Source organism: Chlamydotis macqueenii, chromosome 2 (genome assembly GCF_036417535.1).
Source record: "Chlamydotis macqueenii isolate bChlMac1 chromosome 2, bChlMac1.mat, whole genome shotgun sequence".
Taxonomy (NCBI): domain Eukaryota; kingdom Metazoa; phylum Chordata; class Aves; order Otidiformes; family Otididae; genus Chlamydotis; species Chlamydotis macqueenii.
In genome coordinates this window covers 25728630-25754368 of record NC_141557.1, presented here as the reverse complement: position 1 = coordinate 25754368, position 25739 = coordinate 25728630, and the positions used below count along the sequence as shown (strand labels likewise).

The following is a 25739-nucleotide window of genomic DNA, read 5'->3' as shown; positions in this document are numbered from 1 at the left end:
TCTGAAACAGAGGTCATCTGGCGATCTGGAAGTAGCTAGAAACTGGGCTTAAATGCACAATAGATCTATCAAAGGTAGAAATACCAGTTTTTATCACTCTAATGGGTACGAGATTGTTAAGGCAACCTAGAGTAGAGACAAGTAACTGCTCCTACAATGATAACAGGAAGTTGGCTTGGATAGATCAGCAAAATGAAAGTTTAAAGAGGACAAGGCTACTAATACAGCCTCAGGGTACTAAATATAGGGAGAAAAAGTGCTATTTAAACTGATTGACATGATTGATAAGAGTGAATGGGAATATTTGTCATGAATACATTTAGTCCAGAAGTCATAAGGAAAAAGGAAGCAGTAGTTTAGATATCAACCTCTTTATAGAGGGATTTGGAAAGCAAATAATTAATTGAGCATTTTATAAATTACTCATTGCTCTGCATATATGGGACTTTTCTGCCATGCAGGTAGGCCTCCACATGAAGCCATCTACAGATGTGTATTCACAGTGCAGGAATAAAGGGAAGTGGGGAGCAATATCTTCTAGCTACTATTCCAGGCTCTGGATTTAGCCCACCATTTGTTCACAAAGACATTAAATGGGAGGTAGGAGCTGGCTAGCAAGGGATGGTGTGGCTAAACTGGTCAGGGTAAAAACCTCTGCACATAGGCACTGGAGATGAAAATTCTCATATGTGCCAGGCCTCAGTGTAGCACTGCAGGGTCAGTCTTTTGTCATCCACACTCTCGTTGGGAGGTTCATTAATTAAAAAAAAAAAAAAAGATCAGCTCATCAGGATATCATTACTTGAGTAATATTCATCTTGTTTATCTAGAAGTTTACTAACACTAGCAACTATTGTGCTATATAATCATATATCCTGACAAATGCAAGGAGCAGAGAAAATTCTCCTTCATTCCTGGGAGTGTGATACAATACGTTGTATTCTGTAACTGAGAATACCCGTTTGCATTGAGAAACTTGGAATTGTATATAGTTACTATTATTGCTGAACACATTATTAAGTGTGTACTAGATTTCAAATGAGTTACTCACTCTTGGGCCAGCAGGACCAGGGACACCAAATTCACCATGAAGACCCTAGAAGAGAGTAGATGTATTGGTAAAGCTTATTTCTAAAGCAAACTTATTAGTTTAAATTGTGCTGTGTTTCCTAGCAGTAAATAGAAGTGCTTCTCAAATTGCAGCAGCATATTAAAAATCTTCAGACTAACAGTAGTCTTTTAGATAGGGAGAAATAAATCCTTTTCATATAGCTGCACAATATCTCAAAGCACACATGAGGTAATAATTTCTTATCTGAAGAAAGCGTTAGCTATTAAATTCCAAGCTCATTTTTCAGGTACATGCAATGTAAACTCTTTTACAGGGATGTAGAGAGATGTAACTATAAACTTGAAGGGTGGTTATGACACACAGGATGCACAATTTGCAGATTACATCACATACTTTAACTGCGCAGAACCTAGAGCCTAAATTACCATTGAGCTACTTCAGTTGTATGCAATTGTAAATTCACTGAAATCAACTGAGATGCAAAAACATACAGGTAATGCAGGTTAGATTGAACCTTGAAGATTTCAAAAGAAAGTTGAAGTAAAATGTTTTTCATGTACTGTCTTGTCTTTTGGGGAGGGGGGAGCATGTTTTATTGCTGCTTAAGGCTTGAAAAGCAAAGGATTTGCTTTGCTCAGTTTCATACTAAAACTTTGGGAAAAAAAAAAAAGTGTGTCGCAAATTCCAATAGATCTTCTTCATTTGTGGCTAGCTTTAACAAATGGAACTATTAAACTTTGCATATAACACAGATTGCTTTGTTTTGGCAAATGGATCCAACAGGCTCTTGCTTCACCACATGTGCAATTCTAAACATAATGCTTATGCAATGCCTGCCCCTACTTGTGGAGCACTGTAGCTGTCACTCACCCTTTCGCCTGGTTTACCAGCTTCACCAGCTGGACCCGAGGGACCTGGCAGACCCTAAGTGTAAAGAAACAAGAATACAAATAAAGTTAAGACAGAAGTACTTCATGCTTTGTAACCCACAGTTAAGATTGAACAGAGCACGTGGTTACTTACCTGGAAGCCAGGAGGGCCAGCAGGACCTTGTTCACCCTTTCCACCTTGGAGGCCCTGGATGAAATGAAAAACAAGTGATTAGCTTGGAAGGAGAAATACAAGAAAAGGGATTTTAAAATAGGAAGTCCCATTAATGAAAAGTAAATCACAAATTGGATCTGTGTGGAGGCTGTTACTTACAGTGACTCCAGGAGGACCTTGAGCACCGTTGTTTCCCTCTGGACCAGGAGCACCCTAAATGTGTTAAAGTAGAAAGCTGTTAAAGTTTTTATTTGTTATGAATAATATCTCTCTAAAGTGATTCTGTGCCAAAACCAAAGGTCTCTGGCTGCATATTTTGAACTTAACCATTCATCCGTAAGAGCTTCACTGTCAAAGGGTACTGAAGATGCTTACAATTTTAAATTCTGGTCATTGTTTTAGTTATTACCACACATTCATCCTTAAGGAAACTTCTTTTGGAACTACAGATTATAGGAACCTTGCTGATAGCATTTTTCCCACAACAGATCAATTATTTGGTCCCTTAAATGGAAGTTTCTACTATCAGTAAGAAGTTGGAAATTTACTGGATAAATTAGAAACCATACACTGTCCTAAAACATTTGCATGGGGAGTGCTATTTTTTCCTCTTCATAGGAAGCTAATACCCCATAATTAATTACTCAATTAATATCCAAGAATGGTAGTTTTCATTTATCCCTTAAGTAATAGTCCCCACTGGCAAAAGCCTACATTAATACATTTCCAAGTGCTTTTCTATGTCATTATTTATTCATGCTTGCAGAAGACAATGATATCTTATTACAGAGGTTTTGAAAATCTACTTTTTTTCCTCTAGAAGTTGATGAAGAAAATATATCAACATACCCGTGGGCCAGCAAGACCAACATTTCCTTTTTCACCAGGTTTGCCAGGTTCACCCTGAAGTTGAAAGAAAAAGACACGGAAGTTAACCAAGACTTCATATTAGATCCAGTTTAAACTACTAAACAGATACCAATACACTCCTTGCCAGAAGACTGATTATAATATTTCTTTAACCCTAATTAAAACACCCACAAGCTCCATCTGCCTTGTTGAATCACTTAGAAGAACAGCTCAAAACCAAATGTCTTTTAGTTTCAAAACTCCATTCCTTTATTTTTTGAGATCATAATTCATGACACTCGGCATAGTATCCTATGCAATACACTATATGTATGTCTGCATTTGTGTATGTATAGCAACACCACAAATCCAGATGATTATTGTTATCTGTGGCCTCTGTGTGACATTTAAGAGCCCCACTGCAATCACTGGTAGGTTTACTTTTAAAGTGAGTGAGCTGTGGATTGTGCTCCATAGATAACAATACTCTGCAACTGGAACTTGGGCTTGGTGGCCAAGCTTTATAGAACTTTTATTGAAGTGTATATAAAGAAATTATAAAATGGACATGTAGAAATTATAAAACAGACACATATTATTATTCAATTACATCAATGTCCAAATATTTCTAAGCTAATTAAATTGTTTTTAATTTGTTTAATCATATTTTAGATAAGTGGAAAATAATTTAAAATGGAACTCTTGAATCTAAGTGGATGCCATCCAATAAGCAGTACAGGAGGACATAGGTAGATGTGTTTGATTGTTAAGAGTTGGGGACCTACAGATTAGTCTGGAAATACCTTCATAATAATAGAAAGTTTCTGTACTGTACTTACAGTGGGACCTTTTGGTCCAGGGAATCCAATGTTGCCAGGCTCACCTCTATTACCAGCTGGACCGATTGGCCCAACCCTACCATCTGCTCCAGGGAAACCCTAGAAAAAAAAAATCATACTATTAAATGGCTGGGGTAGTTTGAGTTCAGAGAAATTAGAGAAATGTGTATTGACAAGAAGCAAATGCCATTTAACTTTTAAACATTGTTTATATATCGAATGCTCATGCATTCCTCCATTCTTCTCTTTTTCGTAGAACTGTGTATTTCTTTTTCCCCTTCCAGAACATAGGCCTGATTTGAGACCCAGAGAAATTAATGGAAAGTTTCTCACTGATCTTCTGAGTAATATGGTAGTAAAATCTTGCTGATTTTACACAGAGTTGTGTTAGATCTCAGTGTTGAGGCCTCTGCTTAAAATATCAGTTTATACCTATGTTTCACATGCAATGGGGAAACAGAACGAAAAGCAAGGTACTTACCACAGGACCTTCCTTGCCAGCTGGGCCTGGGGTTCCAGGCTGACCTGGGAGACCCTGAGAAAGGACAGGTTTCATGTTTTCAGAAGGAAACCAACTCACCCAACAGTTAACCAAAATTTTTCTTCTATACACGCACATACACACACACAGATGCCAAGTTATCGATATACACTGTGGAAACAGGACTGGATGTCCCATCAAGTTTACATCTAAAACACACGAAGTTTAATTTGGTGGTGTGTGCTCGCATGCCAGTTGAAAATCAGTATAGGTAAGTACCAGTTCCACTCAGATATAAACTCATTTAGCCTCTACTTTAGCAGAGAATCGGCTTAAACGTTTGCAGATGCCTAACAGTTCATGTGTGCACTGAAAACTTTCACTTAATGGGATGGGGTAGGAAGAGAATGAGTAGATTAAAGAGGATAAAAGACAATGACCTGGACATAGTCTGGCTGCAGCCAGCACCATTAAAGATGGATGGCTGTTTTCAGAGAAATCACTTGTGAAATAAAATTGAAAAAATTGAGAGCCACCATCTCACAGCATTTTAGTAGGCTTTGCTTTGCTTTTAGTTAGTTAAAGAGGACACATGCACTTTAGCTGTGATCTTAATGAGCACATTTTGTATAATCACAAGTGGAACTCCCTCTCAGAAGTCAATGTAGTAACCAGTACAAGGGGGCACTGCTCCACGACAAGGCAATCAAATGCTACCACATACAAAAGAAAGTAATTTCCATAAACATTTTGATGCTTCTTAATCATTTCCTCATGGATAGTTTTTTTCAATAGAGCGGTAGAAGTGCCCTAATTGTGGTTAGCACAGGCTGAAATTTTGCAGTTGGATTTCTGAATAATTTTGTCCCTAAATTGTAAGTCATTTTCTTTTTGCATAGTTCAAACTTACACCACAGAGTTCAAACTTACTCTTGGACCCATAAGACCAGGCTCACCAGGACGGCCACCATCACCATTAGGACCCTTAGCACCAACAGGACCACTAGGACCACGGTTACCAGCAGGTCCCTACCATAATAAATAAATAAAATTAGGTAGACGTAGCAAAGAGCATCACACATCTGTATATAAAAGAAGATGGCTTAGAAACAGTGACTCAGACAAAAGTCTTACCATGACACCAGCTCTGCCATCAGCTCCAGGGAGACCACGAGATCCAGGCACACCCTGCAAAAGAACATATAATAAATCAAGAAAGGGAAAGAAATAAATCTGCTCCTGTAAGGCGTATAGTGCTCGCTAAATTTCAGCCTTCCAAGCAGGTATGCCAAATTTGAGGTAAGTGCAGTTCTAAGCACAGAAACTGCTATGACTGTGCTATAGTCACAGTGTAAATATATACTGTGAAAGAAATCTCTCTCACTTCCTTTAGATTTCTTTAAATTCTAATCTGCTTGTATCAGAGCATTTTCACTGCTCATTGTAATCTAAGAGTGGCTCTAGCTAGTAGCTAGGATCCCACAACCTGGCCCACACAGTTTCACCTTTGCTCCTCTGCAGAGAATTACTGGCTTCTCTATGACTACACCCTATCCAAGGTGCAATCAATATTGAATCCTTATATCTACCAAAAAAATCTAGTGGAAACACTGCCATTTTCCCTATCCTTTTCCAGTGAATTCCTGCTCCTGCATGAAGCCACATCCCTCCTGAAATTCACTGAATTGTTTCCTCACTCAGCAAAAAGAGTACTAGGCACCCTTAAAGGCACTGAATTGAAACCTTTTGCCTTATGCTACATGTGAGAAAATTATCTGACTTAAGCTGTTAAATCCCATCACAAAGCTTTAAGAGTAATCAAAGATAATTCACTAAATATTACACAATGGATAAATCAAAGCAACCTCTAATTACTTCAGGGATAAGATAGTAAACAGCATTAATACAAAGCAAAAATAGATTTGGTCTCAACTAATCAAAAAGCTCAGAATGGCAAATGATCTTTGCTTAGCAGCTTTAATGTAAATGTAGTTACTCATTACTACTTAATTTGCCTTTCTGAGTCTAGCTTTATTTCCTCTTTCCTTTCTGCTTCTACTTCTGGAACATGAAAAGAAAACCTACTCTTAGGCCAGCAGGGCCTGGGGGACCAGCAGAGCCAGGTTCACCAGTGCCGCCTCTCTTGCCTTCCTCACCACTAGGACCAGGAGGGCCAGCGGGTCCAGCAGCACCCTATTTCAGGTAAACAGAGGAAAAAGATGAAATCAGATGCTGTGTTGCAGATACTATCAGGCTTTATTAACTGAAACAACCTTTACACGCTGCCATACTTACAGGCTCACCCTTGTTACCACTTTCTCCCTTGGCACCAGCAGGGCCTGGTTCACCCTTGAGTCCAAAACAAAAACAGATCATAGAATTAGGCATAACTCCAGAAATCCCTCTTCTATCTGGACAACTTTTTCATTAATCAAAATGCTCTTTAATCATACAGGGTCATACCTGCCTCTATTTTGATAAATGGTCAGTGAACATAACCATATTTTTGGCTTAACAGGCATTAGAAGAAACATGTTAAAGATACTTAGAAATGGTAGTAATTAAACTATGAAATATCCAGGGCTGGTTCCTCTAGTGAGGATACCCATTGAGGGCCTGATTGTGAGATTGCAGCCACGCTTCTCTTGATAGTATCAACATGGACAGAGCTTAACAGCCCTGGCACCCCAAGGGAGTGCAAAGCTAACCTCTTCAGTCTCAGCATCTGAAGCAAGCAGTGAGACACAGAAATTAACTACAATGTTTAATTATAGTGGAACAAGAAAAAAATGTCTCAATTAAATACAAAAATAGAGGAAGTATTTTACAACTGTGTCCAATTTTCAGATGAAGACATGCAATAGACAAGGTCACTTACAACAAGTCCTCTAGCACCACTAGGACCAGCGGGGCCAGGAGGACCAGGAATACCACGGGGACCGGGCAGACCAGGAGCACCAGCAACACCAGGAAGACCCTGTCCAACAGAGGGGAAAAAAAACATGAGCCCATTATCTTTTCTGTTGCATTAACTGTTTTTTTTTTTTTTTTTTTAGAGTAGATAAGAACAAGTGTGAGTAAGGCTGTACTTACAGCTGCACCTTTAGCCCCTGGAAGACCGTTGGCACCAGGGTTGCCCTATTAAGAAAGATAACAATACTGGTTAATTCAGAGTCTCACGTGCACCTGTCTGACAATAGATAAAGTCTGGCAAGTTACTCACTGGAGGGCCAACAGGACCACTAGAACCAGGAAGTCCAATCTCTCCTCTTGGACCAGCAGGACCAGTAGGACCAACATTACCAGCAGGTCCGATTTCTCCCTGTTTGAGAGAAGGATAGAGCCACCTATCAATGTATACAGCATTAGGGTAATAGTGGAGCAATCCTATATTAGCCTGACATTAAGAAGACAATCATATATATATATTTCCACTTCAGAGGCCAGGAAATCAAGAAGCTGAGAGCTTTTATTGAATTTTAAAGGCACTGAAGCTAGGAAGTCTAGCTAAGCCCCATCAAAGCTGATGGCTAACGTGGGAACAACAGATGATCAGCATATCTAAGAAGCTACATTATCACTGAGAATTACACAGAAAGTTGACCTACAAAATGAGGATTACAATTCCAGTTTTATCTGCAGCCATGTGCCTCCAGCACTGTCCTGAGATGTCTCAGAGTGTAAGAGACCTAATTGATGGTTATCTTGCACCTTAAGAAGCCATTTGCACTGATGCAAAATACAAAAAAATGTCTGATCAGAGTGTTGTAGGATAGTGTTCACAGTGGAGTAAATGATAGAAAAAAGGGTTCTTGGTTTTACTCTCAGAGGCTTGTATTCACTAAGTCTACTACAAAAACCTGAATATAATGACAAGTTCTCTTCGGCAATTCTCTAAGTAGTCAGAGTTCACCTTGGACACATAGGCAGTCTTCTCTTGAAATTACATGCTGTAACCAAATCTGCATCAGAAAAGACTTCATGGTTTCCAAAAGTCTTGCCTTTTGACAAAATAACTGGAATGGGATCTCAATTTTTCCTCATCTTCCCTGCAGTTAATATTAAGAGGTCTAGCAAACAGTACGCTATTTTCTTCTAAAGGTGGATCAAGGTTGTTGTGACATGGAGTTTGTGTATTTGTGCTGAGGATGAAAAACAGTATCATGCTACATGTAAATGTATGCAGCTCTAAGTTTCTTGGCAAATGGTGAGTGAAATGTTTAAATGAACTATATGGGACATTCCTACCCCAAATCCTCTATCCTGCCTTGGACAAAGTAAAATTCAAAATAAGGAGAGTCTTACCCAGGTAAAAATGCTAAGATCTGAACAATAAACTGAATCGTCTAAATTACAGGCTGCAAAAGCAAAATGGTTATCGCTCTAAACCTGTAAAGTTTCTCCATTGTAATTTCAAGAACTTAGGCTGGAAGGAGCCAAGTATTCAACTGCAGCTTCTTGGCTCTTACATCACTTTCTTTAAAGTGATGTAAACTGCTATTCTGCTTATTTATCATGATCCATGTCACCTTTATAAGGTGTATACAACTGCACCACATAGGAAGTAGTAAAAAAAAAGTTAACTGTCTTCCTGAACCTGCCTAGCAGCTGTGAAATAACTGCTGTCTTTTAGCATTCATATTTCTCCAAATACTATAGGGATTCATTTTCATCCTGATCTTGGTAAGAAAGCACTCCCATTTCAGAGAGGGTGATTTTTTTTGCTGCCTAGCAACACTAGTTACTGTACTTCATCTTCAGTATCAAATGTACCAGTAGAAGCAGATATTCATACCTTAGCACCAGGACCACCTGGGAAGCCTGGAGGACCAGCAGCACCAATGGGGCCCTAGGAAATCAAAGGAAAGCAGTTGTGTACAAGTATTCAATGATGACAGAAGCATCTTGCTTACTGAAGCAAACATATTTTAAAAATGCATTTACTTAGACATTTCCACCAATTACCACCTCAGAATATCTGTTACCTTTTGCAACTCCAAACTGACAGATTTGGTTCACTACAACAAGTTAAGAGCAAGGTCAATGCTGAAAAGCATTTGCAGTGCAGCTAAGAAAGCGTGCATTAAGCAATGATTGGTAAAACCTTGCCTTGAGGCCAAACACCTGAGAAAGAATAAGCAGAGGATGGGCAGAGGCAGGTGTCTCTCTGCAAGGCAAGATGTCTTGCTGTACAGTCCCACAATGAATGAAGGGGAGCACTGCATCCTGCAACTGCAAGCCTTAGGTGGCTGTTTCCAAAACATTTACTGTGCAGGGGTAACTGTGTACGCTTTCACACCAGTTGCCCTTCTGGACTACTGGTCACATACAAGCCCTCTGCATTTGTCCTTCACACACGGGAAGAAGGTTGGTAAGATCTCTGTACCTCTTTACAAGCCAGTGTTTGACACAGCTTATATTGAAGTCAGTAAGAATGTGCTAGAAACTGGATCAGGCTTAACAGCAGCAGAGGGCAGGAGTTGATTCTAACATGCAAATGGATTAAAAATCTTGATTCATACCCAGAGTATACATTTTGAAGCACTGAACATGTGCAGCCCCAGTGCCCTTTCACTAGACATTTTTACGGCAAAGGCAATGTCAGCTTGAAAAGACCCTTCTACGAATTCTACTGTGTTCAGCTGTTGCTGAGAGATTTATAATTGTGATGGGACAAGCTTCCTAGTGTACAGTATGCAGACACCACAAAATAAGATATTCTGATGGATTCCTAGCCTTTGTTATTCTTTAATGCATACAAAGAGATAGTTTTTCTTCAATTATTAATGAAATATACAACCCATTCATAGCTATTGGGGACCAATATCTACTTTTTTGTGAGCTAACATCTTTCAATTATAAATACTTATTATAAAACTGCCTCACAAATCCAAGGGAATAAAATGGGTAGGCTAGTGTAGCAAAGAGGAATTGGCTTCTGACATTCTATAACCTACTGTGGTTGTTATAAACTGAGTACCTGGATTCTCACTGGTTTTGCATAAGCAAAGAAAAAAAGACTAAATGCCCTGTAACGTATGTATGAAAATAAAACTTTTCTGAATGTATATTGCAGTGATTATTTTAGGTTTTAAATTCCTACTGGCAAGGAGAATACAACAATATTTCTGGTTTAGTTGAAAAAAACGACTGTTAATAAGTGCTATACAGAATTTTTATAGCATCATAACCTAAGTATGCATGAAATAACTTTAGCCTGGCATAAATGATGGGACACAATGCAACTCTCTGCTGCTGCCCATTCAGAGTAACATCTCTGCAGTCAGCAACTCCAGAATGTTTTTCCTATGGTAACTCATTTGCTTTCAAGATAGTTAAAGTGCTTTGGTTCTACTACGAAGTGTAACGTCAGATCTTGGATATAATGTCTCTGTTTGCCTGCAATTCAAATGCCCTATTACATATATTTTTTTAATACCCCATATGGGAGAACTAAAGTGAAATTCATATGTCTGCTAACATGCTTTATTAAAGCATGACAGTTGTTTCCAGGAGTATTAAAATCCACTTTAGTAAAATTGACAGAACCAAGTACCTCTTCATTGTTGACTCAAATTTTGAAGGCAGGAAGGGAAAACTACTCTGGGGTATTCCTGGTTTTTTTTGTTTTGTTTTTTTTTTTTTTACAGCTTTGAAACTATACGCTTGTACACACATTTATTTAACTGAAATAAATGAGGTTTACTGAAGTCAGTGGTATACTATGGCAACAATAACTCCTTTTACAGGGACACATTTGCATTGGATTAGCACTTATTAGAATAGCTGGTTTTTACCAATCAGCTCAGGACAGTTAGATCTTTCTGGCCTTTCACACTAGCTCACATAACTCAGGTATCAGTGGTGAATGAAAAAGTTTAACTCCTGTTAGTCAGACAGGACAACATCACAGGTGCAAAACTGTGTCCTGAAGTGCAGATGATAGTTTCAGGATGTATAACTGTAGTCATCTGCAACAGGTGCATGGTATGTACCTGTTAAAAAGTATAAAGTCTTTTTAGTTTTGGGATGAGAACTGTTCTGTTAGACTGCTGGAAATGAGGATTCTGTTCATCAGGTGTTTCCCTCTGAACTTACCAGTGCAAATGAGAGAATATTTGGTTCCTTTGATACAGACGTGTTTAATACAAATCCTCAGGCTCTCAGGATAATGTCTGCAAAGGGTTTGTTTTATTAATTCCTTTTGTGATGGCAACAAAGAACTGTGTTTAAAATGTCCACACAAATAACTTCTCAGACGCCCAAGAAATCCTCTATTGACAGAAAGAAAGACACAAGGCCTAATGGAACCAGACTGTCAAAGATCAAGACTGGAACTTACAGCAGGTCCAGTGGGGCCAGCGCTGCCATCACTTCCACGAGCACCCTGTGAGGAGAGAACATGATAAACAGTTTGAAGAGAGATTCAAAGATCAGAGAAAACCACAGTAAGTGGCTGGTCATGATGACAAACAGACAGATGGGAAGCCACTTACAGCTGGTCCAGGGGCGCCTACTCTTCCTCTCTCACCAGGGAGACCACGAGCACCCTGAAAGAAAAATTAAATTAACTCATTTATACCTATTAACTGAACAAAGATATATAGATTCTTTTTCTTCTGCTAAGTCTGTATATGAAGTGTGCTGCAGCCAGGCAATTCTGTCCTAAATATTCACATACTATTACATTAGAGTATCTAGCTAGCTGGAGTGTCATTGATGACAAAAATTGAGCAAAATGCTGGCTGAACCATATCTATAAGATTATCATTTTCCACAGCATCAGTAAATACTTACAGGTTGTCCTGGGGTACCATTTTCACCAGGGGCACCAGGTTCTCCCTAAGAAAAAGAAAGTTTGCAGGCTTGAATTACTTAAAGGATGCTTTGGACAGACAGCACACCTATCTCAGATTTCTTTACCCCTTTTCTTTATTCTCACATTTACTCTGTAGGACACACCTAAGAGACACTGCCTGGATAGTCAACTACCAATTCAAATGAATCAGCAGCTGTTTTTAGCTAGAGCTAAAGCAGAACAATGCTTTCTTTTGCCTTAGGTTAAGGTGACAAAGTTCCAGTCAAATGGCTGGAAGTAAGGATCTGTCTCAGTTATTTTTAACTGCAGACCAATAAAACTGAGATATGAGTGACAGCCATTAAAACATGTCTCCTCTCCCTTTAGTATTAAGTGTTCTCAAGAAGCCCGGAGTGGGTCTAGGCTGGTCTATAGTGACTAGATTTGCCCTACACCACCTTCACCCTGAATATATCTGAATGTGCCTAGTCTCAAATGCTGCAAACAGCACAAGTTTTTGTCTTCATCACTGCCTTGAGCACAGTTATATCACAAGTGACCTTGATTTAGTACGCTTGTGTTTTCCAGTCAGATTAGCACACCTGCGGATAACTGCTCTTTCCTTTACTTAATTGCTTTATCTGCTTTTAATCTCCAAAGACTGGACAGACTGAGTGTTTGCTATCTCATTACCAAACTTTTTCTGGAGATGTACTACTTGCAGTGATATTGGAGAATGTTATGTTACAATTAATAACTCTAGAAGCAAGTAATGCTAAGCTCTTAGAAACAAGTAATAGGAAGAATTATTATTTGAGCTTTTCATTGTTATATTAAAAGCTCTTGAATACACATCTGTGAATAAGTCAGCAGCGCTGAAGTTTCCTACAACTCAATACTGCAGTAGTGTTTAAGAACACTGCTATTAGGCACTGAGGTGAAATGGGAGAAGAAGAAACTAAGAGCAGGAGAGTTTGCCAAATACGTTTCTAGACAATGTTTTAAAAACTTCTTTATAAGGACAGTGTTCAAATGTGCACTAATCTGAGAAAGGTAAAAAGGAAAGAGATTGTGAAGATCAAATAGCCTTAACTCAGAAGAGGACTGCAGCTATTCAAAGTTTTAGCAGAAAGTCTCACACAGCAGTATTTTGTAGAAAAATGAGATCTCAATTTAGTATGTTTTTAAAAACCCACTAAAACCTCAAGTGCAATCCATAGAAAAGCAGAGACAGCAAAAATCAGTCTTAAGTGCTGCTGGATAACCAATCATTAGAAGCCAAATTCTGCAGCTGTTATTCATTAAAAGTACTAACTTGACTGAGGGCTCAAGAATAAGGCCCCAGGAATCACTTCTTATATTAAGGTGGACATATTTGTCCTACACAGATCCACTGATTTCTAGATTATTGCAGCTGTGAAATGTTTAATGACAACATGGAAGATTAATTGGAGGGGACTTCATAGGTCGTTCGCTAGAAAGAGCTACAAATGCATACTACATTTTCAGATTTCATCTTTACCTTGGTGCCAGGAGTACCAGGTTGTCCCTTTTGACCATCCAGACCATTGTGTCCCTATATTGAGTAGAAAAATATTATTAAGTAGGTATTTTCACACTAATGGCTATACACAAACTCTTAGTCTTGTAAGGTAAATTCTTCTTTCCACACAATATGATTTCCTAGTATGATTTTTTTTTAAATCACTCTTTCATATCAGGAGACATGAAAAAGTTCAATGACGTTCATGCACTTAGAATATATATTCTTAACTTCGAGGGCATTTCCAGGGGTTTTCAGTATGCTGAAGTGTTGTCAGTATTAACTATTCAGGGAAAAAGTGCGTATAAACTCACCCTAATTCCCTTAAAGCCGGGCAGACCAGGAGTTCCAGGGAAACCACGAGCACCCTAAAAACACACAGCACATGAATTATTGTCTCTCATATTATACACCACAGTTAAAAAGAAAGAAAAAGCACAAGTCTTTCAATAAAATTAATGAGTAGATTTGGGCTGTGATCACTGAAGTGAGGAACACAGTCCATTCCCTAACCTCCCAGGACCAGACTTGTTCCAGGACTAACAGTAATCAACCTGATTTTCCAGTACTGAATCTCAAAAATTTCATGCATTAACACATGATAGCACAGCTGTTTCAGCTTTCTATGCCAAAGTGCCTGCTCACCTGCTCCTGTGTAACTCCTCACTAAGTCACTTCTGTTACTAATTACGCTAGCTTTTCACTGGGAGGGGAAACACAAAACAGAACCATAACTCTATGATATCCCTGAAGGTAAGAACTGAAATTTGATTAATGCATATAGGGAATATTACTAGACTGTTAATGTGGTGCAATTCAGAAATGTCATTAGGTTTCATTGATAAGAGAATTGTTTTTTATTGTATACAGCAGATCACTACGTACCTGAGGGCCAGCAACACCTCTCTCACCAGGTCTTCCAGGTTTGCCAGGGTGACCCTAAAAATGCAGTAAAAATGCACTCAGAAGGAAAACTCTTTTAATAAAACAACAACACAAACCATTAAAAAAAAGAAAAGACATTGGTAAAGTTTCTCTTTTTTAATAAATACAGAGAGCTTGTTAGCTTTCAAGTTTCCCTCTTCCTTTATTCAAGAAGCTAAATAATGTATTTGGAGAGGTTTTGAATTTATCCATTTCTCTGTACATTTCCAACATACAGCATCTCTTGTACTATAAAATAACTTGTTCAGTGGTTTATTTATTCTATCTAATGTTACAGAAAAATGTAAAAAATATGGCAAATAGAGTGCTTAGCTTAACAATAACCTAATGTCAGAGTTGAATCACAGCCCAAAAAGAGATAAGAAACATTTAATAACCACTTACGTCTTCACCAGCCTTTCCTGGAGGACCTGGGGGACCACGAGGACCCTGGGGACCCTGTTAAAAATAGATTGAGGATTACTTAAAGCATCATTCTTCAGGTAAGTCTTTTCACTGGTTTCTGACTTGAGTTGGGGCATAGCTGGAGCATGAACTGAAGCAAGTCCTTCCATCCTAATTGACTTTGCACTTTACGATTCCAATCTGAAGGAGTCTGAATCTGAGTGTTCAGCTGTTTCTGTAACAGGAATATCCAATTCAAACCTTCAAGGACATGCATTTGGATAGGAGAAAAGGGCCTAAGCATTACAAGCCTACTTTGGTGTCCTATTTCTAATGCTAATAGTGTCTGTGTGTGTAACCTGTACTTACTGTTTGACCAGGTTCACCAGGCTCACCGGGAACACCTTGAAAACCAGGAGGACCCTACAAGAGGAGGGAGATTTTGTTAGTGTTTGAACAAGCTATTTTGTGATTTTACAGGTATGTTAACATTGGTCAGTACGAGAGATGAGACAGTACTTACAGGGGGTCCAGATGCTCCAGGTGGGCCTCTAGGTCCCATTAAACCCTAGAGGAGAAAAATTACAAAATCTTAAAAAAAATCACGATTATCTGAACTCTTTAACACCAATTTCTGGTATTGCTAGAATATCAGTAAGCATTACAGTTTTCAGTGTGCAATGTCCAAATCAAGCTAGAGGAAGTTAAGAAATGTCCACGAATTTGCACAGGCAGTTCAAGTGCAAACAGATCTTCTAATGGCAATGAACCAGCACAGAATCCAGTGTCATAATTAAGAATGTACCATTATGGCTGGGAACCTTTTGATTAGACTTATTAATCTATTCTGGCTTGTTAGCAAGTGCACTGATTTGTTCTTCTACGTACCCTCCCCCTTCTTGTGCATGAACTTCCGGAGTTTAAAGACAAGGGTCAAAACAACACATTGAGAAAGGCTGTATTTTTGGGCTTGTCAATTTTATAATGATTTTCAAGAACAGACGTTGGAGAAAAAGATCATTACAATGGCAGAGACGTGAAAGGGAAAATAAAGGTGCATATATATGGCAGTATTGCCATGAACTGGGAGTTTCAGACATAATTTTGGAAATAAATCAAGCAACTCTTGTATATATTGTATATACATCTATTTCAAATAACGATCAACTTTTATTTAAATATTTCATTGTTTTCTATTTTTTATTAAATTCACTTTGTGTTACCTCCAAAATAAGTCACTATCATACTCTCCTTGACTGAATTTAGAATTTACAGACATCTTGTAAAAAAGGGTCAAAAATCACTTTTAAAAAGGAAATTTCCATAGATTACTGCACTTTCTTGTCTTAAGCTTTACTAAGCAAGCAAACAACTTTGAACTGAAATTTAATTTAGGCTTCTATTGTTTAAATGAATGTTTCACGAGACGTTTCAACAAAGATTATGTTTTTAATTGGTTTTAAAACTTCTTGGGAACTCTTTTAGATTTTTCTCATTACAAGATTAAAATCATGACCAAATTTTCAATGGCTTATGTAGCTTTCCCCATGAGAGTTAATACTTTTGATTAAGGGGAATAAATACAGATTAAATAGGCATTTACTTTCGGAAGCTAAAGCAATCTTGTGGCTATAAAAATATGCAGTAATTCTAGGAAAAATAACTGTTTCTGGACAGTCTGAATCACAGTTGCTGCATAAGCCCCGTGAATCTCTTCACAAATTATATTCCATAATTGCTTTTTCCTCCTTGGCTATCTTCTCAATCTCTCACATTTCCTTTATAAAACTTAAAAATTCCTTCACAGCAGGTACAGTCTACTGCTGTTGCTGTCAGATGAAGCCTAACTGACTCAAAAATTGAACTTAAAAATTGTGACACCCCAAATAAATCCTCATCTGCATTTTCTATTTATTGTCAGATACTGAGGGCAGAACTTGGTTAAAGATACTCCTATTTTCCCATATTTAATATCTAAATATATGCTAAAATATTTTCAAATATCCATTTAATATTACACTACTTTCAGGAATGGAAACAATCACTTCATCCAGAATAATCCTGGGCAGCCTTCACCCTGCTGCCCACTCATCAGATGCATTGTCTGTAATGTCAGTGTCTGTGATGAATTTAGCACATATTCTGCTATCTATGTACACTGAAAATATCAGCTAACATCAGGAAGGGTTAGAAATTTATGTGAAGAGGCAACAGACTCCTTAAGTGTCCATTTGGACACATTATACAGTAACCCATAAAGATTCCTCCTCAGAATAGCCTTGTAGTAGCAAGCACTAACATTCAATTAACCAAATGTGGTGGCCAATTTCCTACCGAACCTGTGCAATCCAAGGATATGAAGAGGGTTGTACAATCATGGGAAAAAAATGGTCACCAACTGGAGCTGAGATACCGAGTTACTTTCTAGACCTATGTCTGCTTTAGAGAGCAGCTTTACGGTCGATCTCATTCCTAAAATACAATCGTCTGTCTCAATTAGGGTAAAGTAATACTATATCAAAGTATGTATGTTATCTGACATCAGATTATGAGATTCACTGATTCATAAAAGTGTGGTTAGCAGACCAAATTAGAGCACAAGACCTAGTAGTGCTATATCCAAGTTAAATATACAGTCTCAAGACCATATTTCAAGTTCCAAGACTGTATTTCAAACACTTCACATTGTCCTACATCAAAGGATCAGTTTACAATATAACTCAATATATGACCAAAACACTAATTTTAAAAATACGCTTTGCGTTAATACAGCTAGATTAGACTCACAGGAAAATACTAGATATGTTACCTATGCAAGTTATCAAATGCTAAATCATATACCTACCATAGGTCCTGGGCCAAAATCAGCTGCTTTAGATGGATCATATTGAGCAGCGAAGTTCTGTAGGTGATAAAAATTTTGAAATTAAAATACTAAAAATTTTACTTTAAAAAGTATTGACAATTATCATTCTACATCTAACTGTCATCTGACTTGCTATACTTGCTGAAGTAACGCAACTGAAAATCCTTTCCTTGCTTGTTTTGTTTTATTAGCATTTTAAAATAATAGAAATTAATGAAAGTATTTTGAGGTTTGCTAATAGGAAAATTATTGCTATTCATATTGAAGGCAAAGGAGTATTCTTCCATGCAGGAGGATTTACTAAACTTGATCGATACGACACTCTTTGTCTTCATGCGCCTTGTGCAAGCTAATATCAAGTAAAGAGTTAAAGCCAGCATTCTGCAGAGAACACATGATGGACACTTCTGCAGAAAGTGTGTATGCGACAGTCCACTTACGTTCTGCAGCACGTATACAGACAAACGAAAAACTCTAAAGAAAGATATTCTAAAATTCTAAAGGACTTTTAAGTATGGACCTTTAGCTTAAGGGTAGTTTTCTTAACAGTAGTCTTATTTCAATATAGTGGGTATCTCTTGAACCCAACTGCAAAGAGCTGTTTCTTTTCCCCATCTGCTGAGAAGTGCAGGTTTCATGTAGCTAATTCCTAATTCATATGCATTATGGCTGTATAAATTTAATGCTAATTAACAGGGTTGATTTGCTCGTGTGCATAAGTCCCTGTTGAATACAGAATCCAAATTTGCCACAGAAAATATATATCCCAAGGACAGTTTCATTGGAACTGACACGATCAATTTCTTGCCGATCACAAGAGAACATTTCCTCTACTCTCCAATGCAACATCAGTGTTCTCCAGCAGATATGCATTTAGTCTTAGTCATAAAAGCACGGATTATCCATTTCAGTAATAGAAAATTTGGATGCCTTACTCCGCCAAGACCTGGAGGACCAGGGGGTCCTGGAGGACCTGGTAGACCATCTTCACCATCTCTGCCTGGTGGACCTGGTGGACCCTAGAGTCAAAATGAAGATTATAAAGCAAACATCAGAAGTGGCTAAAGAAATCTCTGAAGTGATAAATTCATTAACAACCAGGCACTTACTGCAAACACTACAGCAGTGCTATATACGCTGTTTAAGTAAATGGCTAAGTTTAGAAAATAACCACAACCTGAATTTACACTGTCTTGCCACACCTTGTATCAGATATTTACTGTAGTTTCATATTTGAGAAGATTTTGGGGGGCAATATTGGATCTATACTACCAAAGCATAGTCTCCAAATTGGGAAGTTTCATTTTAAGCAACCAAATTTTGGACCCATGAACCCCAAATGACCCATGCGGATCCACACAGCCTGTCAGGCTCTGCTAGTCAGAGCCTAAAATTTGACCAGCTCAGGATTGGCAGAAGTCAGCCCTACTGGTACAAACTAACATAGATCCAGAGTAAGTCCAAGGCCATTCTTTAACCAGTCTAGACTATTTGCTGGTATAATTGCAAATTCAATGACAAAAAAAACAGTGCTTTTCTACAGATGTTTGATACTGTCAATAACTTCCTACTTGAAATTACATGTGTTCTGCCCAGCAATATTTGCACTTATTTTTCCCTCAACACAAAAGTTTTGCCATCATGGCAATTGAGGTGATGGTCTGTATTTTGGACCCAGTTCAGTGCTAGATGAAATACATAATAAAAGTCTTATGGATTAGGCTTGCTGCCTTCAGGACAAAGTATGTATCTCATTTCATTACAGAAATTTAGTTAGCGGTAGCCTAAAGCAAATATCCAGTTGACCATACAGACATATTCTTCCTAATAGTTGCCGTTACATTTGGCAGCATATTACGATCCAAGAAATCTTCAAGAGCTACCTATCAGTATTATGGCATTTCACTTTCAGAAGACACAAAAAAGACATGATAACTACACACTTCCCAGATAAGGATGAGAATTCCAGACTACTATTTTACAAAAAGCGGCAACAATGCAGAAAATCAGAAAAGCAAGTATCAGCAAGATGAACGAACATTACCATTAAATTATTCAACTGTCCTTACTTATGGTTACTTTTACAGCAGCCTTTAACAGTACGATATCCCCTTTGAAAGTAGATGACAAATGCCTAGCTGCCAAGAAGACAGCTTTTTCAAGCCATCTTTGGAGGCACAGATAGTGAATGATCCTCAAAGGTAGCTTTGCCTATTCAGGTTTGATGTAGAGAGCTTATCCATACACCATACTGTTCAAAGTCTACATCTTTATGTGACAACTTTCCCTTCTGCATTTTCATGCACTATTTCCACTGTGGGCAGTTCGAAAAAAGTTTTTCAAACCATCACTTGGAGTGCTAGGCTGTCGTAACCACACCTGCACAGGCACAATGACCGTAATTAGGTTGGTGAGGTATTGCCGGGGCAGAATTTGGTACACATATAATTTAGTTTCTTTTTAATAAAATTATACATGCAAGCTTCTACATGTACTTTCACGTAATCTCGCATCAAAGCCTAAACTTAGTTTTTTCCTACTGGTCTTCCAACAACTTTTGTTCAAAGATCACAAAAATGAACGTCAATCTAATTCCTTACCCTTTCTCCCTGTGGCCCTTTGTCTCCTCTAGGGCCCTGTTGGAAGAAAATAAAACTTAATGAGTTACTGTGGAAATTTTCCAGGACAATACAGGGCAACAGATACATTAAAAATAATTAGTGTACATGAAAAAGGGAAAGAAGACTGCACATACAGGTCTGGCAGCTATTTTCCACAGACAGTATATTCTTTTTCCATAATGAGCTACTGGAAATATATTAATCACTGTCATTACTACGTCAGTTAAAAGTATCACTGCATAGTCCACAGAAGTACTTGCAAAGTTAGTTTTACTGTCTAATGAAGAACTGGTTCTAATTTAACAGTATTGACTTTTAGAAATAAAATAGAATCTATTTGTATGGATATTGCTATACTATTCAACTCGTGTAAATCTTTCCAAAGGAACTCTAATTCAACAAGAACACTACTTTGATGCAGTTCAGTTCTTGGTAGACTTAGTTCTGCTCTTGGGTAAAGCAGCTTAAATCCAATACTTGAATTTACCCTGGTTTTAAGATGTTGCACCCATTATTCCCCCATTTTTGCTTTCTGCTCATCTCAGTGCTACTGCTACTCTCAGGGAACACTGGAAATAATAAATGTACTCAGTTTTCCTTTCATCCAATATTCAATAAAATATTAATCTGCCTAAGAATATCTGATATCACCTCCATTTCCACACAAGAAAAATAAAAGCTCTTACCTTCCGCCCTGCAGGTGCCTGGAAAAAATAAAGAAGATAATTTTAAAAAAAGATACAATTTGTCCCAATATTTTAAACTAAAATACTGTCCAAACTTAGACTTATCTTCTTACATAACCATATTTTTTTCTCAGTACAGTATATTTAAATATGCCCTATGGTTTTAAATTACTACAAAGGCTAGGAGTTTATTATATAGCAAAGATACATTAGAACATTCTGAAGACTGCCAATTTTATACCTATTGCAGCTACAAAACGGGCATAAAAAAGTCACACCTGAGTTCTTTCATAATCCCTCTGTGCAACGAAATTTAGACTGGAAGACTGCCTTTAAAGTACAGTCATCTCCAATCCAACTGCCAGGTACAATGTCCAAACACTACTGCTCTGTTACTTTCCCCTCATGGTCTTTACACCTATGAAGGCAGTCTCTTCAAAAGGCCGTCCCACTTGAGAAATTGGGGTGGGTACATTCCCAGGCAGTCCCTTCAGAATTTAATCGGTATCTTTCCATGACCATCTTGGGAACTAACATTAGTAAATAATAGTGCCACGAAAAAGAAGTCTAGCTTGCTAATTGAAGTTGAGTGTTACATTTAGATAAAAAAATAATTATACTGACCTCTCTCACATCTGGAAAAAGAAGGGAAAGAAAAAAAAAGGAGATAGTTAGAGTGTGCATTCAGTTACTTTACAAGTTTTACATTTCAGTGCTTTTAAACTAAAATGCAATGTTGTTAATTTTCTTAATATATTTTCTTACTTTCAAAGTGATTATCTTAAACTGCAAAGACTCACAAGTGAGACTGCTATGCATTTCAAATTCAAAACAGACTTGCTAATGAAATTAAAACAAGTAATATGGTTGGCACAGGAAAAAGGCAGATATCTTCTATAAGCCTGCTCCAAATATGCTTAAACATATCTGCATGGAAAAAAATGCCTGTATGTATTTTAACATATGTGTGCATGCAACAGATGAATAAACTCAGGCTGACACGTGTGAAGATATTACAGTTTCGGAGTCATCTTGAATTTTAATATAAACAGCCCCATCTCACTTTTTATGGGGAATGGTCCTACCCAAACATACCTATTTCCACAGTTTCCTGTAAAACGTCATAGTATGTAACAGAGAATAGTCTGAAGCTACTAAAATCAAATAGCAAATAACTTTCTCTCTGCATGTACTACTAAGTACGCTTTTGTTAATTAGTGGGAGACACTAATTTTCAAAAGTCTGTTTTCTGAATTTCATGCAATTAAAAATCTCTTTTGGGTGAAACTTACCATGCTTACCAACTCACATCACACTTTAACGCCAGCAATTTGACTTTATTATGAACTAACTGGTTGTTGGGTGTTTTTCTGCCAAGTGATGCTCTGGCAATGTATGATCACACCGAATTCAGACGATTCGTACAGTCCAGTAAAAACGTAACAATGCTGAAGTGCTGCAGAGCACTGAAATACCACGGCAGAACACCGACTGCTTACACTAACTCAAAATTAAAAACATTCCTGCCCCCAGGTAATGGTGATGCTGCTGACTGCACCACCCTGTTTCGGGAGAAGCGAGGGCGGGGGCGGGGTCCCCACAAGAACCGCTCCCTCTCCTCAGCCTTTGCTGCCCGTCACCGAGGAGGGGGGGCGCGGAATGTCGCCGGGGGGGGCGGCCGTGATGCGCCGGGACAGGCCTCAGCCCAGCCGCCTCCCCAAAACGGCCCCGCCGCGAGCCCTCGGGGCGCAGCGAGCGGGGTACGGGGTAGCACCTTCCCGCGGACTCCGAGCGCCAGGAGCGGGCAGCGCAGGGCTGCTGCCTCCCTCCCGCGCCGAGGAACGCGGCCAAACCCCAGGTCCAAGCCAGTCCTGCGGAGGAACGGTGGCGAGGGGCGAAGGGGGACACTTCACAGGGGGTGGGGGGGAGCTGCGCTTCTCCGTCAGCAAGCCGCGCGACTAAATCCTCTTGCCAGCGAGGGGCGGAGAACCGCGCTGCCCCATCGGGGAGCCCCGGTCCCTCTTCGCACTAGAGCTAGCCGGCATTCCTTCCCTGCCTCCCTCCTCCTGCCTCCTACGGTCTTTCCCTCTCCGGAGACCCCTCGGGAGGGCGCGAGGTGCCCCCCAAGATGGGGCGGCGAGCGCCCAGCGGCACGGCGCGCCGCAGCGGTCCCGTTGCGCCTCCAGGGGGCGCCGCCGTGCGCGGCAGGGCGGCGGCGGCTCCCACACCGAGCTGCCCGGCCACCCGGTCTCTCCTCGGAGGGAAGGGGCGCGCCGCCGCTCCCCCGCTCCTCCCGGCTCCCTTACTTCGGAAAGCGCGGCTGTGGTCGCACAAAAGGGGAGCCTGGGTGCAGCCTGGGTTCTTTCCGCTCGCCGCAAACACTGTCCTCCTCGCATCTGCGCTTTGAATTGGGGCTTTGCGTTCTCCTTTGGATACGAGCCCGTCTTTCTTTTAGGTTTTTTTGTTTGTTTGTTTGTTTGGGTTTTTTTAGGGAGTGGGCTCTCGTTGGGCTTTTGCCATCCTTTTCTATTGCTGAGGTTAAAAAAAAAAAAAAGAAGGTAGATTCTGATCTGGGACGGAGGTGGCAGTTGCGTGAGATGCTCTCTATAGCGAGGGAAGCTACAGCGCCCCGCAGACCACCATCCGCGGCTGGACAGAGCGCCGAGAGCAGGACAGCCACCCCCTGACACCACCCATGCCACAAACAAGCTGAAAGCACTTACGTTGGCCTGTTGCTAGGTATGAAGTTACTGCGAGCAGCAACAAAATCCGTGTATCCACAAAGCTGAGCATGTCTAGTTGCCAGACATGCAGACTCCTTGTGGTGCAGAGCCCCCGGTCGGTGGTTAGCTATTACCTACGGGACGCAGGCATACAGTCTTGAGCGGTAACTCCAACCTTAGCAGAAACCTGCTGCCCGGGATGCTAAATTAATCAAGCCCCGGTCCGCCCTATTTATACCGCAGGAGGGTCCCGGGGTTGCGAGTCACCGGCGGCGGCGCAGCCAATGGGCGCGCGGCGGCCGCGGGGCCCGCGCGGCTCCCAGGCCGTCACGTGCCCCGTGTCTCCGGCCCGGCGCGGCAGCCTTGGCAAGCGGCGGCGGCGGCGGCGGGGCGGAGGGGCGGGGGGTCGACGGGGGAGGGGGAGCGGGATGGTGGGGGAGGCGGCGACGTTAAATTGGTTCCATGCTTTGAGGACGTGGACACTTTGAGGCGTTCGGAAGGAAAATCTGACTCGTCGTCTGATTTTTTTCTTTTCTTTTCTTTTCTTTTTTTTTTTTTTTGTTTTTTTTTTGTCATACGTCCCCCGCCCCTCGCCCTGCTTTTCTGGGCTGCGCGGCCCCGAGCCTCGCCGGGCGGCCGGCGGGCAGCGGCCGGGAGGGCGCTCCGAGGGCGTTCAAAGCAGGAGCTGTCCAGGGCCTGCCAGGCCTCCTGCCCCGCTCGGATCGCGGCGGGAAGCGGCCGGGGGAGCCGGGAGGAGGCTGGACTCTCTGCTCCGGCCCTTCCCGCCGTCCCACCGCAACCCACGGCCAAAGGCGACGCTCCCCCGCAGCAGAGGTCCCGAGGCACGCCCTCCAGCCCAGGCTGTCTGTCACCCCGGCCCCTCGCCCCTGGCATTTCCCCGCGGGCAGCTGGCGTGGATGTTCGGCTCCCCGCGGTGAGCAGGGGGCAGCGGCAGCCCCCTCAGCCCGCTGGCGTCCCGGCGGTTTGCTCTCCCCCAGGGAGAGCTCTCTGGCCAGGGCGCGGGCAGAGTGCCGTGAGTTTCTTCTCCCGGCTTCGCGGCCGCTCGGGCAGTGTGCGTGTGTGAGGGGGGAAGAGCCCGGGGTGTCCCGGCAGCTGGCCGTCCCCAGCACTCCCCGCCTGTTAAACCGACCGGCGGAACGGGCATGGAGCCCCCCGGCAGCTCTCGGGTGCAGGAAAGAGGAAGCGCGCTCCCGGCACCTCCCCTCCCCGCCGGCCACCCGCGCACCCAGCTGAGGGGAAAGCTGGCGGGGGCTGCTTGCCACGTCTGTCCGGCAGCCGGTTTCTCCCTTCCCTGGGGTGAAGGAGGGGGGAGGGGAGCGCCGACCGCCCCACGACGCTCAGGGAGGCCGACGGGGGGTGAAAGGAGCTGCCCGCGCCCTTCCTCTGAGGGACAGCAGGGACACCCCTCCCCAGCCCCCCCCCAGGCTCCACCTTCCCTGCCCAGGCTCCTCTGCCCCGGGGACCGTGGTCGGGGGGCTGCAGTCACTTGGGGTCGCCCATCTGGGCCCCGCCGGCCTCTGAGGGGAGCTGACGTGGTCCTGCTGGGCGAGCCAAGCGGCGGCCGCGGCCAGCCCGCCTCCCCGCCCAGGGGCTCCTCCATGGCAGGCAGGGCCGGCCCCCTCCCGGGCCCCCTCTGCTCGCTGAAGGGAGTCCCGGGCAGAGGTAACGGCGAAGGCAAATGGCAGCCCCGCCTCGGAGGGGAACCCCCCCCCCACTCTGGGCCGAGGAGGGCGCGACGGGACGCGATGCCCGCTCCCCTTCCCTCCCCCGGCCCCTGTGTGTAGGTCGCCAACCAGGCGGATCCTGCGAGCCGGAACGCGGGACAGCGGCGGTGGGGCAAGCGGCAGCCGGCCCGTGGGTTGGGGGA

General features: G+C 41.5%; 1 protein-coding gene across 1 annotated transcript in view; it reads right to left on the bottom strand.

Annotated features, from left to right (window-relative positions):
* COL1A2 (collagen type I alpha 2 chain) overlaps positions 1-24058 on the bottom strand; it is a 39557-nt gene extending 15499 nt beyond the window's left edge. The window contains exons 1-30 of the mRNA XM_086742341.1: positions 23852-24058; positions 21753-21763; positions 21129-21146; positions 20422-20457; positions 18757-18840; positions 17801-17857; positions 15479-15523; positions 15325-15378; positions 14956-15009; positions 14512-14565; positions 13941-13994; positions 13606-13659; positions 12083-12127; positions 11782-11835; positions 11628-11672; positions 9081-9134; positions 7509-7607; positions 7379-7423; positions 7164-7262; positions 6581-6634; positions 6371-6478; positions 5420-5473; positions 5216-5314; positions 4286-4339; positions 3805-3903; positions 2966-3019; positions 2276-2329; positions 2096-2149; positions 1943-1996; positions 1052-1096 (exon numbers count right to left, since the gene is read on the bottom strand). Of these exons, the coding sequence (XP_086598467.1) occupies positions 1052-1096; positions 1943-1996; positions 2096-2149; positions 2276-2329; positions 2966-3019; positions 3805-3903; positions 4286-4339; positions 5216-5314; positions 5420-5473; positions 6371-6478; positions 6581-6634; positions 7164-7262; positions 7379-7423; positions 7509-7607; positions 9081-9134; positions 11628-11672; positions 11782-11835; positions 12083-12127; positions 13606-13659; positions 13941-13994; positions 14512-14565; positions 14956-15009; positions 15325-15378; positions 15479-15523; positions 17801-17857; positions 18757-18840; positions 20422-20457; positions 21129-21146; positions 21753-21763; positions 23852-23921 (1761 nt within the window). The 5' untranslated portion in view covers positions 23922-24058. The remainder of the gene's footprint in view (positions 1-1051; positions 1097-1942; positions 1997-2095; positions 2150-2275; positions 2330-2965; positions 3020-3804; positions 3904-4285; positions 4340-5215; positions 5315-5419; positions 5474-6370; positions 6479-6580; positions 6635-7163; positions 7263-7378; positions 7424-7508; positions 7608-9080; positions 9135-11627; positions 11673-11781; positions 11836-12082; positions 12128-13605; positions 13660-13940; positions 13995-14511; positions 14566-14955; positions 15010-15324; positions 15379-15478; positions 15524-17800; positions 17858-18756; positions 18841-20421; positions 20458-21128; positions 21147-21752; positions 21764-23851) is intronic.
* Between the last annotated feature and the right edge of the window lie 1681 nt (positions 24059-25739).